This window comes from Hemitrygon akajei, chromosome 21, assembly GCF_048418815.1.
Source record: "Hemitrygon akajei chromosome 21, sHemAka1.3, whole genome shotgun sequence".
Taxonomy (NCBI): Eukaryota; Metazoa; Chordata; class Chondrichthyes; order Myliobatiformes; family Dasyatidae; genus Hemitrygon; species Hemitrygon akajei.
In genome coordinates, this window is record NC_133144.1 from 46671775 (window position 1) to 46688453 (window position 16679).

Here is a 16679-nt window from a genome sequence, read left to right on the forward strand (position 1 = left end):
TCTTGAGAAGACAGTGGTGACTATCTCTTGAAATTGCTGGTGTCCTTCTGGTGAAGATGCTTCCACAGTGTTATTGGGGCTGGGAGAGGAACTTTTGAGTGGTAGCGTCCAACTTTCCTGTGGTTGTGAGATGTTTGAAGGCCCTAAGACATTTTGTGTGTGCATGTCTCTCCGTCTTTCCTTAGGCTCCTGTACCTCCTCCCTGATTGCAACAATGAGAGGTCATGGCCTGGGTGGTGGGCGTCCTTAACGATAGATGCCGCCTTTTGAGGCATCGCCTTCTGAAGATATCCTGGATGCCAGGGAGGTTTGTGCCCTTAATGGAGCTGGCTGAGTTTACAACCCTCTGCAGCTTTTCCTGATCCCGTGCAGTGGCCCCTCCATACCAGACAGTAATGCAACCAGTTAGAATGCTCTCCATGGTACATTCTTTTTCTAAAGAATAGTACATGCTTGTTCTTTTGACTAAGTGACAGAAGTCTAAAAAGGAATGGTGGCTGAATGTTGGGATTGTGAGAGGGTTTCTGAAAACAAAAGTCTACCTGTTCAATTTGCAGCTTGAATTGCGAGACTGCAGTCGGCCACAGTGCATCGAAGCAATCCTTTGCAGAAGTGGTCATAGTAACTCGGGCAGATCAGCAATCTGAGTTTATTAAGATCAGCCCCCAACCATGGTTGCTAGGGAAATGAAATTCCGTTAACTGAGTCTAGAATGAGGAACAGTATGCGTTAAATTACTGGCTTGTTATTAGAAACTCATCCTGAATATACAGCATTGGAAATTGGCCAACTTCTCCCCATCTGACTCCAGACTCACTAACCAGACTGATTCTAAAGTGACCTTTAAAGTGGCTCAGCAAACTGGTTAATCTCAAGAATAATTTCCGATGGGCAATGAGTATGTCTTTGCCTTTGCAACTACATTTCTTGAATGGGTACATCAGAGGAAGGAAGAGTATAGTCCTGCACATTCTACATATTAACTGATCAGATTTATGCTGAAGTTCTCACCTGAGTTTAAAAAAAAATGTTTTCTTCCCTCAACCACTCTCCTTTGCCCGCTTCCCCTCTCCAGTACGGATATGCGCCCAAGGGTTCATCGGTTGTACTGTACAGCAACAAAAAATATCGCCACTACCAGTTCTTTGTCGCCCCAGACTGGCAGGGAGGCATCTATGCATCACCTACAATCGCCGGGTCGAGACCAGGAGGGATCATTGCTGCTTGCTGGGCAACCATGATGTTTATGGGTGAAGATGGTTACATTGAGGCTACAACGAAGATCATCGACACGGCACGGCACATTGGAGCTCAGTACGTATGTCTCAAGATCTTGGATTATTCCAGGAATAAGTCTTATTTGTATCCTTCTTTCATAGAGGGTCATTCCAATATTGTGGATTTTGCAATGACTGATGTGGAATCTATAGATTGGATTCAGTCCAGACCTTGGGTGTTGACTGTATGGAGTTTGCACGTGCTCTAGTTTCCTCCCACATCTCAAAAATATGCAGGCTGCAAGGTTAATTGGCCCCAGTGCATGGGTGAGTGGTAGAATTCAGAGCCGGGGATGAAAATATAAACGAATAAAAAAAAAAGCGATTGACATAAGATTAGTGTAAATGGGAGGTTACTGACATGTCGAGCCAGTGCCTGATTCTGTGATGTATCCTTAAAGGACTCTGACTCTATTGCCTCTGATATGTAGGGCCGGAGGTGCTTGAAGCCAATGTGACCATCTCAAGAAGGCCACAGAATTCCTGGCAATGAACTAGACTAATAAACTTAGATAGTCCACATATTAAAACAGCTAAATTGAGGGGCGATCTTTGAAGTTTTTGGGATAATCAAAGGGACTTCTCTTGGGCATTTCCTAAGGTTTGAAGATGAAAATACTAGGGCGATTAAAGGATTTTTATTCTGGCAGATCTGAAGAGGGCTATACACTTGAAACCAAAATAAATGCTTAAGTTAGGAAACATCTCTTTATAAAGGACCGAGAAATGTGAATGTTGTGGAATACTGCGGGTCTGTATTCCTGTATTTTATGGCTGACAGTTGAGGAAGTTAGTGTTGCAATGTAGGAAATCAGCTTTTCTATTCGCATTTCTCTGTCCGTTATACAGAGATGTTTCCTAACTATGCATTTATTTTAATTTCAAGTTTATAATTCCTTTCCTCCACCAGTAGAAAATGTTTTGAATTACCCTAGTAAAATGCCTAGGAAGAGGATTCTCTCAGAATTCCCTAAGAAGAAAATTCCCCTTAGTTGTTCTGAAAATTAGATAATGTATTTACATAGAACACAGAACACCACAGTACAAGCCCTTCAGCCCATGATGTGCCGACTTATAACCTTCTCTTAGATTAATCTAATCCTTCTCTCCTGTACAGCCCTCCATTTTTCCTTTCATTCTTATGCCTAGCGAAGTTTCTTATATGTCCTTAAATGTCCTTATACGTGCCTCTACCACCACACTTGATAGGGCGTCCCATACACCCCACTCTTTGTATTTTTTTTAAAAAAAATCTTACCTCTGACATCCCCCTCCCTATTACCTTAGTCATCTTAAAATTAACCAGCCCTGGGTTAAAAAGTCTCTGGTTATCCATTCTATCTGTGCCTTTTGTCATCTTGTACCCTTCTTGCATCCTCCTTCTCTTCAAAGAGAAAAGACCTAGCTCACTCAAGATATCCTCATTAGACATGCTCCTTAATTCTGGCAACATTCTGGTAAATCTCTTCTGTGCTTTCTAGAAGGCTTCCAAATGTGATACCAGTTGAAAGACATCTTTGGTGTTTCAAATGGCATCACTGTTTAACACTTAATTGGATGGGCAACACTTCCAACAGTACGGCATTGAACTGCAGAGAAATCTGAATCTAGGGTGGGACCTGAACCTACAAACTTCTTACTCAGCAGTGGGAATGCTACCAGCTCAGCCATATTTGATTCAGGGGCAGAATAAAAGTTTGTAAACACTGATTTTATTTTTCTCCTAAAGCATTTTGTGAAGAGATTGCTTTTTTAAAAAAGATTCTGTTCCAGCCATGAAAATGCCACCACCGCTATCCATTCTTTCTTCAACAATTGCTTTTCATTCCACCACACTCCAACAATCAATCAGTAAGCAGAGACAAGTGAACAAATTGGATAATTCTAGGTTTTCAAGCTCTATTGGTTTGCAGTGAATGCTTAACAAGTTCTGGTCAGATGCGGGAGATGTTGAGAACTGGGAGAATGGAAGAGTTCTTGTCCAGACCTGCCTGCAGAGTTCTCAAAGTTGTGGTTCTGCTGGGACCTGTTGCAATACATCTGCATGCGGTTGGGGAGAGTCAGCATCAAGTTGTTCATATTGGTGACTAAGCAGCAGAACTGTCCAAAAAAAAAACCTTGATCAGGCAAATTTTCTTATTATTCAGCCTTTCTCCTTCTCTCGGGTTCACAAGCAAGACTGGGCAGCTGCATCGTTACTGCCTCAGTTTAACCTGCCAAACTTAATTCTTCCCGTTTCTCCCCAGCTCTGTTCTCTTCCTATTTGATCCATGCCTCTGATGATAATTTGTGACAATGACCAGTTCCTTGGACCTGAATGGACCTCATCTTTGTCATGGATGTACACCTCTTTCTACACCTTCATCCCGCCAGATTTCTGTCTTGAACAAGTTCCCCGTCACCAATATACTCATTCGTCTGGCTGAGCTCATTCATCATAACTCCACTTACGTTCTCCAGATCCAGGCTTTAGTCATGGGAACTGCCATGGGCCTAAACTGCACCTGTCTCTTTGTGTCTGAAATATCCTCATTTCAGTCCTCCTCAGGCCCCACCCTGAACTCTTATTTTTTTTCTGGTATATTGTCAATTGCAGTTAATGCTGCTTCCTACACAGATGTCGAACTTTTATCACCTGCTGCCAGCTTCCACCCTTTTTAAATCAGGCACAACAATTACCTTTTCCCTTTCATAAGCAGGAACACCAAGTGCGACCAGTGTTGTATTCATGTGGCTGAGGTGCGAATGGGAATTGTTAGGAGAAGGATGAATGGCAGGTGTAACGCGACGGGGTGTGGGATGAGGATGGATGGAATGAGGAAGGGGAAGGGGATGTAGAGATGGCTTTGTGTTGCCCTCAAAGTGGCAGGTGGCTTTGTCTCTCTCCCAGCAGCTATCTCCTATCTTCACACTCCCCTTCTGCCACCTAGTTCCATCTGCCTTTACTCTCTTTCTCCTCTTTTTCTACCTCTATCTATCATTCACCTGTTAGACTTACAACTCCATCCCCTGCTCACCCCCTCTACCTGGCATTACCTTGCCTGTATGTTTCAGTCCTCCCGCATCCACAAATTGCCTCAGAATCCTTTCTCGCCACTCCTCTCTTGTTCCACAGATGGTGTCTGACCTGTAAACTGTTTTCAGCACTTGTTTTTCTCATTGCTCATCCCTATTGAACAAACTACAGTTTAACAGACAAACTGATTAGAACGGTCACCCATATCTCAAAAGTATTGTTGTATCCTTCACTATTTGCTGACTATTGAATTACTTCTTAGCATATCTACAATGTGCTGTCTTTGGAAGGGTGCCAGACGGAATCATTAGAATGATAATCGTGGCTTGTTTTGGCCCAGTTTGAAGAGCAGTCTACTCTGAACTAGACATGCAATAAAGATCCAGACACTCAGGCATATGCGATGAATGTTAAGTTACGTTTGTGCCACACAAGGAGAGGGCAGTGGTAATCTCCGACAAGGAAGTCCAACCACCTACTGGTGAAATTCATTGCCACTGTTGGCTATGGAGGCCTAGTCACTGGGTACATTTAAAGCAGTGGCGGATAGGTGCTGGTAAGGGCGTCAAATGTTCTGGGGAGAAGGCAGAAGGGTAGGGTTTAAAGGGAACATAAACCAACATGATCGAATGGTGGTTCACACTCGATGGGCCAAATGTCTTAATTCTGCTCCTATGTCTAATGGTCTAATAGAAAAACAAAAATAGTGCAGGATAGGAGTGTTCTCGTTAAAGAGACGGTGCAAGTAGCCAGTAAGGTGTGTGGCCATGATGGGATAGATTGTGAGGTCAAGAGTCAATCTTAGCATACAAGACCGCTCTCTATATGACTTTTGTCCCTCCCTGCAACTGGGACAAGGGTTACACATTCCACTACACCTCCTCCCTCATAGTTAAGGCCCCAAACAGTCCTCTCAGATGAGGCGACACCACTTAAAGGCAGGATTTCCTGGTGGCTATCTACTTCAATTGGACTTCCCATTCCGATATGTCAGTCCATGGCCTTCTGTTTTGTCATGATGAGGTCACTCTCAGTTTGGAAGAGCACCAGCTCATACTCCATCTGGATAGCCTCCAACCTGATGGTGTGAACATTGATTTCTCTAAATTCTGGTAATTTCTGCCCCCTTCCACCTGCTCTCTTTTTCAATTCCCCATTTTGGTCACCTTCTCATCTCCCCATCATCTCCCTTTGGTGGCCCTTCCTCCTCCTTCCCTTTCTCCCATGGTCCACTGTCCTGTCCTATGAGATTCCTACTATTCAGCCCTTATCTTTTCCACCTATCACCTCCCAGCTTCTCACTTCATCTCTACCCCTCCACCCACCCATCTACCCCCTCACCTGGTGTCACCTATCAGCTTCTGCTCCTCTACATTATTCTGGCTTTTCCCTCCTGTCTTTCCAATCCTGATGTAGGGCCTTAACACAAAATGTTGACTTTATTCCCCTTTATTGATGCTGCTTGAACTGCATTTTGAGTGTGTATTGCCTTGATTATGTCGATTTTTTTTTTAAAAAAACCAAGGCAAATGAAAAATGTAGACAGAGTCCATGGTGGGGAAGCTGGTTTGGTGATTTGAGATATTTGATCAAGTTGCTCCGTGAATGCGTGTGTTGGTGCCTTTGTGATTTAGGAGTGCTGAGATTAGCTGTCAGGCATGTGAGAGTCGGGTGCCAAACTCTGTTTCACACTGTGGGTTTCTTATGAGTCATGCAGAGGTTTGCTGATGTTTTAATTCCTTGTCAGAAAAGCAGCACCCAAACAATGTCCAGCATGGAGACTGAATTCTTGCATTAGTGCATTAAATTTGTATTACTTCTCTCTGCTCCTCCTGCATTTTTAATGAGGAAGTGAGGAAGAATGATGTCTGACTAATGTGTAAGCAAGAAAAATCGAAGACCATTTGACACTAGAATGCGAAAGAGGGCTTGGGAGGAATTGTTCCATCACTTGTGACAGTCAGAACTCTTTTTGTCTGAGTGTATTAACTTCAGTAAATTTGACAGTGGACTGGTTGGAAGCCCTCCCTCTAATCCGAAGCACGTACAGGTTTGTTAAAACTTGAGCAGAGTAAGTGAATTCTCACACATACTGTATACAGGTGACAACATGATTGGTTTTGGGTGCTGATTAAAACCAGGGAGAATGTTGCAAAGGATCAACTCGTTGATTTGCTTAAGAGTTTCTTGGTAGCAGGTGTTGATCAAATAGTTTTTGTTTTTGAGAACTCCCTTGTAGGTCATTTGCATTTTCATTCCTCTTCATTCAGTAGTTCAGATCCTACTTCCCCTTAGGAAGAGGCTTGGCTGGGCCAATGAAAGGGAGACTAGGATCTCTCTGCCGTTCATGACCTTGCATTTGATACCAAACATTTTTATACCCCGAGAAGTATTCCTTGAATTGCGTTCACTGTTTTAATAAGATCATGAGACACAGGAGCAGAATTAGGTCTGTAGGAAATGAGTTGTCCGATTTGTTTTGGCAAGCTCCCATAAACAATAAGGTGGTTCATGTGATTCACCCTGTGATCCAGTTCTGTCTGAATAGTGGCCATAATGTGTAGGGAAAACAGGTGCTATTTGAATTTATATTAAAAAAAAATACATCTACCCCAGTGGCTGAATACTGATTCTTACCTGAAAGGCAGTGCTTCTTACAAATGGCACTCTGTCCTACTCTGCATTGCAAGTCCATTGTTGCGCTGAATATCTGGAGTGAGGTTTGAACCTACAGATTCCTGATTCTGAAGTAACAGTGCTACCTCTGAGTTACAATCAACCAAGGGCGTTGTTTGGGATAGTTGCAGTCCACCTGCCTGCTCTGGCAATATACACTCAGTGGCCACTTTTTTAGATGCAGGAGTGGAACCCGGTGTGGTCTTCTGCTGCTGGAGCCCATCCACTTCAAGGTTCGACGTGTTGTGTGTTCAGTGCTGCTCTTATGCACACCACTGTTGTATCTGAGTTACTGTCAGCTTAAACCATTCTCCTCTGACCTCTCTCATTAATAAGGCTCCTTCACCCACAGAACTGCTGCTCACTTATTTGTTTTTCACACCATCCTCTGTAAACTCTGGAGGCAGTTTCTGAGAAACTCAAAGCACCCCATTACTTACTATACTTTATTGTCACCAAACAATTGATACTAGAGTGTACAATCATCACAGTGATATTTGTTTCTGCGCTTCGCGCTCCCTGAGGTACAAATCGAAGTAAATGTAATAAAAATTTAAATTATAAATCATAATTAGAAAATAGAAAAGGTAAGTAAGGTAGTGCAAGTCAGGTTCGGATATTTGGAAGGTACGCCCCAGATCCGGCTCAGGATCTGGCACCAACAATCATTCCACAGTCAAAGTCACTTGGATCACATTACTTACCCATTCTGATGTTTGATCTGAACAACAACTAATTTTTTTTGACAATGTCTGCATGAGTTACTACCATGTGATTGACTGATTAGATACTTACATTAACGAGCAGGTGTACCTAATAAGTGGGCACTGAATGAGAAGCTGCAGATAACCCCCTCCTCCCAGTCACTTAGTATCAGGAATGCAGCTAGCACCTGCTTGAGCTTGTGGCATGGTTAATCTACAATTTCTCTGTTCCAAAGTTCTGTATTTCTTCTAAATAGACATCTTTGAGTTAAGTGGCTAGAAGGGAATTGCACAGAGTGCATGTAGTCTAATCATAGGGCTCAAGTGAGATGGATTGGTAAAGATGACAGTCTAAAGGCCTGTAAATCCAGAGAAGGGGTTTCCTTGTGCTCTGTGAGATGATGCAGAAAGGGAGAGAGGCCTAATGCATTCTCAGCTGGATCAGTTTACTGTAAATCAAGTTGCTTATCCTGGAACTGGCAGTGATGGTGTACAGGCCTTCCCCCTTTACTTTAGTTAACTGGCTGTGCCTTTGGCAATGATCATAAAGGGAATGAGATAATAGCTTGAAATGTGGCATTTTAACTTGAACCATTGACATTAAATGCTGTAAGTAATTATATAAAAAAACAAATTGCACAGTTTTTTTTATTCAGGGGACTTGTGCTTCACAAGCTGAGAAAACATTTAATTGTCCTTGAGATGTTAGTGCCTTGGAATGTGACTTTTCATGCTTTTGTTGCCCTTGACCTTCCATTTGGGGGAGATTGTGAGTTTGGAAGGTGATTAAGGAGTTGCTGCAGTGTATATCGATGGTACGCTCTGCTGCTACTGCGTGTCAGTGGTAAAGTAAGTGGCTGCTTGTGGATCGGGTGCCTGTCAAACAGGCTGGTTATGTCTTGCGTGGTGTCGAGCTTCTTGAGTGTTGAAGCTCCCCTCATCCAGAGTATCCCATCACGCTCCTGACTTGAGGCTTATAAGTGGTATACATGCTTTGAGGAGTTGGGATTACTAGCCTCCAAATTCTTACCGCCACGTAGGACATGGGAGTACAGTTAATCCATGTGGCCCATTAAGTTTGCTCTGCCATTCAATCATGGCCGATTTGTTTTCCTTCTCAGCTTCATTCTCCTACCTTCACCCTGTAACTATTGACACCCTTATGAATCAAGAACCCACCAACTTCTGCTTTAAGTACAGTATGGCCAATCACATGGCCTCCACAGCCGCCTGTGGCAATGAATTCCATGGATTCACCACCCTCTGGCTAAAGAAATTCATCCTCATCTCTGTTCTAAAGTGATGTCCCTCGTCTGGGGCTGTGCCCTCTAGTCCTAGACACTCCCACTATCAGAAACTTCCGTTCCACATCCACTCTGAAAAGACCATTTAGTCATCAAAGGTGGATATTAGTAACTCTGAAAGCAACCTGTCCTTGTCTAAATCCAAAAATGGCTGACATCTTATTCCTCTGACTCTGCTTTAGCTCTGCACTTTCCAGCTGCAGGAAATGGCCTCTCGGCATCTCCCTGGCAATCTCTTCATGTTTATATTTCAATTCATTCTTCTAAACTCTCTATGCAGGTTACTGCTACTTGGTTTGCCCTCCGCAGGATAATTTCCTTGTTCCAGTAACCAGATGTGTGAGTCTGTTCTGCTTCCAAGCCAGGCAGACCTTGCCCTGCTTGGGTGTGCAGCTGGCCAGGTGGGGTATTTCCAAAACCCTGCAGCATGAGTTACTTCCTTCCCACATTCAGCTTACTTGTGTAAAAGGGCCAACAATGTTTTTTGGATTGCTTGTTGCATCAGTAAATGAACCTTGTACACTTTTCAGAAACTCATTTCTCCCTGTACACTAGCATTCTCCAGCTTCTAGCCAGCTTTTTCTAGGGCAGAGTTGTACTGTGAGGAAAATACATTCCTCATTGCAGCAGGCGTTTGGAGTTGAATTACTTCTTATTTCAGCACTGATCATGTCACCTCAGGGGTTACACCTCAGAAGGATGACGCTCCCCTCCTCCCTTCAATACATTGGTACCAGATCTATACTAAACCAAATTTTAAAAAATTGCCATTCCTTCCTTTTCCCCACATATTTCCTTATTGTTTTTTAAAAAATGTGTCAGCATATTTAGCAGCTTGTTGTGGATGTGAAATCCATGGGGTAACTATGGCTCAGTCAGCAGTATTTACGCCTTAAGAGTGTCTGGGTTATTCATCTTGGGATCAGTATTTCTTCAAAGATTGGGTACAGCTGCGTGCAGCATTTAGTCCTGCTGTTGTACGTCTCCGCCCATGGGTTCGATCCTGACCTCGAGTACTCTCTGTATGGAGTTTGTATGTTCTCTTGGTGACTCTTTTTCTCCCTGGGCACTTTGGGTTCCGTCCATATCTTGAAGACGTGCTGGATGGTCTAACTGCCTGTTGCAAATTTTCCCCGGTGTAAGTGGCTGGCAGAAGACTCGTAAAGACGAGGTTCTGCAGAAATCCAGAGTGCAGAAGGAACTTAGCGGGACAGGCAGGCAGCATCAATGAAGGGGAATAAGTAGTCGACATTTCGGGCCGAGGCCCTTCATCAGGACTGGAAGGGAAAGGGGCAGGAGCTAGAATAAGAAGGTGGGAGGAGTACAAGATGGCAGGTGCCAAGTGAGAACACATGGTCGAAGAGTTGAAGAGCAGCAGAAATGACAGAGGGGAAGAACTCCCATCGAAGAGAGGATCTAATCTTCTTCCGGGTAGCCTGTGCTTCAAAAGTGACTTTGTTGTGGAACAACAAATCCTAAGCATAAGAGACTCGAGATTGAGAGCAACACACACACAATTCCGGGGGAACTTAGCGGGTCCGACATTATCAATGGAGGGGAATAAACATTCAACCTTTTGGGCTGGAGAATCAGGATAGCTGTTGTGCCAGGTGGAAGAGAAAGGGAGTGTACTGATAAGAATGCACGGAGTCAGCATAGATTTGATAAATTAACTGGCCTCCTTTGTTCAGAAAAGATATGACAGTCCTTTACTTTGGAATATTGTAGTGAGGCTATTGACATTCACCCATGGGGAAGATCGGACACTGACTCCATATTGGGCTCTGTTTTATGCACATTCTGTAGATTTTTTGGCACTGAAAAGTCTCCAGATAAAACCTGTGGCTTTGCTGATAAATTGTAGTTTGTCAGCCCGGAGCCAACTATGAAGGGGAATAGGCAGTCGACATTTTGGGCCGAGGCCCTTCATCAGACAAGGGCCTCAGTCTGAATTGTTGACTTGTTTATTCCCCTCCATAGATGCTGTCCGACTTGCTAAGTTCCTTTTGTGTGTACTTTTTTTTACAATTTTCAGCATCTGTAGAATCGCTGGTGTTTATAGTGGTATCTTTGCCTGTTCTCTGGCTCCATCTAGTGTTGAATTCCAGTCATTGATGCAAACTGAGAAGGTTTGTTAAACAGACAGACTTGGCCTTCAAATCTAGAAATCTCAAATGCTACGGACCCAAGATAGATTTTGCAGTAGTGTGAAGAACAACGCAGAGGGAGCTCACAATCTTTTAACTTAGCAAGCTTTTGGAAAGGACTGTGTATACCTTTGACCACCTTGTTCCCTGTAACTTCAGCTTGGTTCAGTGACCTGCCTTGTGATGTTGTAGACAGGGGTGTCAAACTCATTTTAGGTCACGGGCCGGATTGAGCAAAATGCAGCTTCATGCGGGCCGGATCAGTCGGACGCGTGCGAACGCAGCTTTCGTTGCCTCCGTTTTTTCAGCCTGCTCTCATGTGTCTCAGTCTCTGCTATAACTACAAAGTGTTTCACTTTACAAATTCCGTTTCTTATGAAGAAGACTGCCGAGCAAGACTGCCGAATAAACACTAAAAACCCTGAAAACCTGGTACCTGAATAAACTCAGCATTAGCCATATCATACGCCATAGGCGCTTCGATTACTGGGGCCAGCTTTAATAGTAATTAGATATTATCTCGCGGGCCAAAGATAATTCCACCGCGGGCCGGATTTGGCCCGCGGGCCTTGAGTTTGACATATATGTTATAGAGATACAGCTTGCAAACAGGCCCGTCAGCCCAGAGAGCTGCTGCTGACTGTCAACAACCCATTTGCATGAATCGATTCCCCCCCCCCCCCCATTTTCTGCAAATTCAACTCCTCCCAGATTCTGCCACTCACCTACATACTGGGCACAGTTTACATGGACCAAGGAACAAATTGCAAACTCCATTTGGAGAGCACTAGGGATCAGGTTTATACCTGGGTCTCTGGCACTGTGACACAGTGGTTCAAGGGATTAAGTGTTGTGCTCTTATTTCTCTGTTGCCCGCTCTGTGCTAAATTATTCTTTTCTTTTTGAAGGTTAAAGAAAATAAAGGAAATCTTCATCTTTGGAAAGCCTGAAGTATCTGTTGTGGCTATTGGCTCAGATGTTTTTGATATATTCCGATTATCGAACGCAATGACGTCGAAAGGGTGGAATCTCAACACCTTGCAGTTCCCTTCCAGGTACGTGACTCTGTCTGTGCGCATTCAGCCTTGCTTGTGAGGCTCTCGCTGTAGCTTCTCCATTACTGAGACTGTATTGGAGGGTGTGTCAGCAGATTGCCGAAGAGTGCTGCTGCCTAAAGCCACCTAGTACATTTTGTATAAATTGTTCACCATTACTTGTTACACTTAATTGGAATGAAATTCAGAGCTATTTCGATCAAATGTTTTAAAAATTGTGGGCGGACAGAGGGTATCAGCGTATAATTTGCATTTATCGTTTGCTGTGTATCCATGCAGTGCATTCCTTCAATCCTTCGATAAGGTTTAAATAACTTGGAAACTGGAAATTACCTTTCAGCTCCTTGAACCAGTTGTATTAATTGAAGAGCTCGTGGCATAAAATCATCTACATTTTCAAATGTATTCAACTTCGTCATGTGTGCATTGAAACATACAGTGATGTGGTATTTGTGTTAACAACCAACACACCCAATGTGTGCTGGGAGTGGGCAGCAACTGTCGCCACACATTTAGGCACCAACATAGCATGCCCGCAACGCTTGGCAAAACAACACAGAACACAAGAAGCAACAAAATAACGACAACAAAACAAGCCCCCATTTGCACGCTCACAATCGCACACCTCTAACCCCAGGACAGTCCATATTTTTCGGCCTCTCAATTATCTCTTAATGTATTTGGTGAATGAAAATGTATTGATATTGGCTTTAAGTGGAACAGCAGAATATGAATTCTTCTTGCAGAAGAGAGTTCCAATTACCCACCATCCTTTGACTGTTGCCTAAAACTGAAATAATGTTGTACATTTTAAAAATTTGAAATTAGGCAAATTTTGATCTTTAAGAAACCCAGGCTGACAATACAGTACCTAGTGCAATGTCAGAGTTGATTGTACTTTGTTTGACAACTCATTTATCAATTATCAATTCAATGGGATGTCAAAGGTCCTATGACACAGTTCTTAGTATCAGTGGGGCAGTTCCTCCTTGTTAATGTTTAACCCTTGACCAGAAATGATAAAAATGGGTCATTATTGTTTTGATGTTTATGAAATTTTGATTAAAGATTAAATTTATTTGACACATCTACATCAAAATGTAGTGAAACATGCCGTTTGCATCAAATCAAATTGGTGAGTGTCATGCTGAGGCACCCTGATAGTGTTGCCATGTTTTTGGTACCGATGCGGCACGTCTACAACTCACCAGCCCCAATTGTATGTCTTTGGAGTGTGAGAGGAAACTGGAGCTCCCATTCATAGGGAGAATATACAAACTGACAGGCAGTGGGGGGAATTGAACCCCGATCACTGGTGCTTAATAATGTTACGCTAATAATTATGCTACCATGCTGCGCCATCACACTACTGTGCCTATTACGCTGCTGTATCCTATGAAAATCAACCATTTTCTGACAATGATACAGAATTTTAACACATTTAAATATTGTACAAGGTCCAAAAGAGATTCAAATTTTCCCAAGTTCTCCAGTTTGAACAGTGTACCATGTCTTTTGTTCACTCCAGACTAGGAGTATTTCCACAAGCATGTTTGCCTAGCGTCCTCAGGAAGCCCTATGGAACGTTGACTGTGCATCCTAGCTGTGTTAACGTTTGTTACCTGCTTCATTCCAGCATTCACATATGCGTGACGCTTCTGCACACCAGGAGTGGTGTGGCAGATCGGTTTGTGGAGGATGTTCGTCAGGGTGTGGCTGAAATAATGAAAAACCCCTCCGAGAAGACGACCGGCCGGGTGAGTTGGAGCAGGGTGTTGCGTGCAAGGATGTCCTGCTGTATTCTGCGTTTCATCAACACCTCTCACTTTTATCTGCACCCCGAACAAAGTGGGCAAAACTTTGTTTGGAAAGTTTGGTTTGCTTGGAAAGTTTGATGGAAAGAAGCAAAAGACAAAGGATGTTCGAGTTAATTATAGTCATATGGGCAATATTATAGATGTCTAAAGTTGTGTGATATTTGAACTGCTGGGCCTTTTGTCCATACCAAGAATGTAGACTTAACTGGGAACGTTGACCAGGGAACTCCAAGTCAAGTTAGTTCTATGAGAATGAAAGCAATGTGGGAAACACATCAGGTCATGGAAGTGCACTTTGAACATTGTCAAACTCTGTTTCCATTGTCTTGACACCCAGTTAAGCGTCAGTTTGCAAAACCCCCTCTTTTGGGTTCACCCCTCCTGCTTTGCGAATGTCTTTAACGCCTTCCTTGTGCATCCTTGGCTTATATTGCTCCGCTCTTGGTTTCCTTAGCTCCAAAATGCTGAATTGTGGAATTCCTTCCCAACGGCTCCCTTCCTTGCCCAAAATTTTCCCCTTCTCTCCCTCTAGGATGGTCTTTTATAAACCTACCTCTTGATCAAATGCTTGGTGTCTATCCTAGATTGATTATGCTCTGAGATTGTGCTGGTAAGTGCGTAAATGGGTTACTCCTGAGTAGACTTCAGTGTAGCAGAGGGTCATTAATGGTATGCCGGCACTGTTTTTCTGGGGATTCCATACACTGAGATTATAGATTAGCTTTATTGGTCACATCAACAATACCTTGAAACATAAGAGTGAAATGCATCATTGATCATTACAGACTGAGATGTGCTGGGGCAGTATGTAAGTGTCGCCATGCTTCCGATGCCAACATAGTGTGCTCGCAACTTACTAACCCTTACCTGTACGTCCTTGCAATTGGGAGGAAATCCACACAGTCACGCAGAGAATGGACAGTCTCCTCACAGACAGCAGTGGGAATTGAACCTTGATCTTAAAGTTCGCACTGTAAATGCTACGCTAATTGCTACAGTACTGAACCCCCTTCCTGAACTGGGGAAAATTAAAAGTACAGTACATTTATTATCAAAGTATGTACACTATATACAACTGTGAGATTTACCTCCTTACAGCCACCAAACAAAGGAACCCAATAGAACTGTCAAACACCCAATGTGTGTTTTTAAAAAAAAACCCAAATCGTGCAAACGATTAAAAAATAAGCAAATCACATTCAGAACTAAAGTTCTTGAAAGTGAGTCCACAGCCATGAAGCCAGTCACGGTAGGTCCAGGGGCCCATTAGTTGCAGGCCACAGCCTCAGTTCAGCAGGGAGATGAGTAAACTTCGCCAAGCAATGAGCTGATCACTGGCCCCATCTCTCGCCCCAATATCGTGACCTTTTCAATCTGGCCTGGCACTTAAATCGGCCAATCTTCAGCTCGGTCCTAGCTCTTAGATCCGGGCCTTGTCACTTCGATACGCTCTCAGGCCTGGGCCCCGCCGCCTCGATTCGGCCTGTACTCGACCTTTCCAATCTTACTAACTTTAACCCATGCCAGGTTAATTACAATAGCAACCAGCAAATTGAGAAATGAAGATGCCAGGAGAAAGGCTTAATTAAGTTGGATCAAGTGTTTCAATCACTTTTAGATCTTAACAGCATCTGTGTGTCTTTTGAATAATTGAGAACATGAAAGCGCTGCACAAATTTTTACTTTGAAAACTTTTGATAACTACTGCTTCTAGGAATGGACCCTGAACAGCAGTCAATGTTAGTGCACCTGTGTACTTAGAGTGGGAGAACCCAAACCTGGAGGTGGTTGATGAAGTGGGGTCAGTTTACCAGTGGATGACTGCTTGGGTTTTGCTGGGGAATGTTTGAGTTTCAGGGTTACAGGTACCACTGATCTCAAAGACCCAAAAGCTCTCCTTGTGCACACCGTTGACGTTCATTGTACAGGATTTTGTTGAAGCATTCTAGATTGTTTGACAATAAAAATACTTCTGTTTTACATACAGTAAGAATATATAAGGCATTGGAGCAGAAACAGGCCATTTGGCCCATCAAGTCTGTTCCACCATTCCGTCATGGCTAATTTATTATCCTTCTCAGCCCCATTCTCCTGCCTTCTCCCCATAACTTTTGACTCAAGTTCCACTTTAAATATAACAAATGAATTAGACTCCATGACCATCTGTGGAAATGAGTTCCACAGACTCACCACCCTCTGGCAAAAGAAATTCTTCCTCATTTCCGTTTTAAAGGGATATCCTTCTATTCTGAGGCTGGTCCCTCTGGTTCTAGACTCCCTCACTATAGGAAATATCCTCTCCACATCTACTCTATCTAGGTCTTTCAATATCCGATAGGTTTCAATGAGCTCCCCCCCAATTCTTCTAAACTCCAGTGAGAATAGGCCCCGAGCTCCTCATAAGATAATCCTTTCATTTCCCGGGATCATTCTCACGAACCTCCTCTGACTCTCTCCAACACACACTCTCTTAGACAACGGGCTCAAAAACTATTCACAATACTTCAAATGTGGTTTCATTCTTGTTTTTACATTCTAGTCCTCTCAAAATGAATTTGCTTTCCTTACGACCGACTCAACCTGCAAGTTAACCTTTCGGGAATCCTGTACGGTGTCTCCCTAGTTCCTTTTTGCCTCTGATTGAGGAGTTCATTACCTACTGCCCATTATGCCCGTGGCATTT

The 16679-nt window shown here is 43.3% G+C and overlaps 1 protein-coding gene across 1 annotated transcript in view; it reads left to right on the plus strand.

The window, feature by feature from the left end:
* sgpl1 (sphingosine-1-phosphate lyase 1) overlaps nt 1–16679 on the plus strand; it is a 96066-nt gene that overhangs the window by 75921 nt on the left and 3466 nt on the right. The window contains exons 11-13 of the mRNA XM_073025351.1: nt 1076–1314; nt 12033–12179; nt 13816–13936. Coding sequence (XP_072881452.1) covers nt 1076–1314; nt 12033–12179; nt 13816–13936 — 507 coding nt within the window. The remainder of the gene's footprint in view (nt 1–1075; nt 1315–12032; nt 12180–13815; nt 13937–16679) is intronic.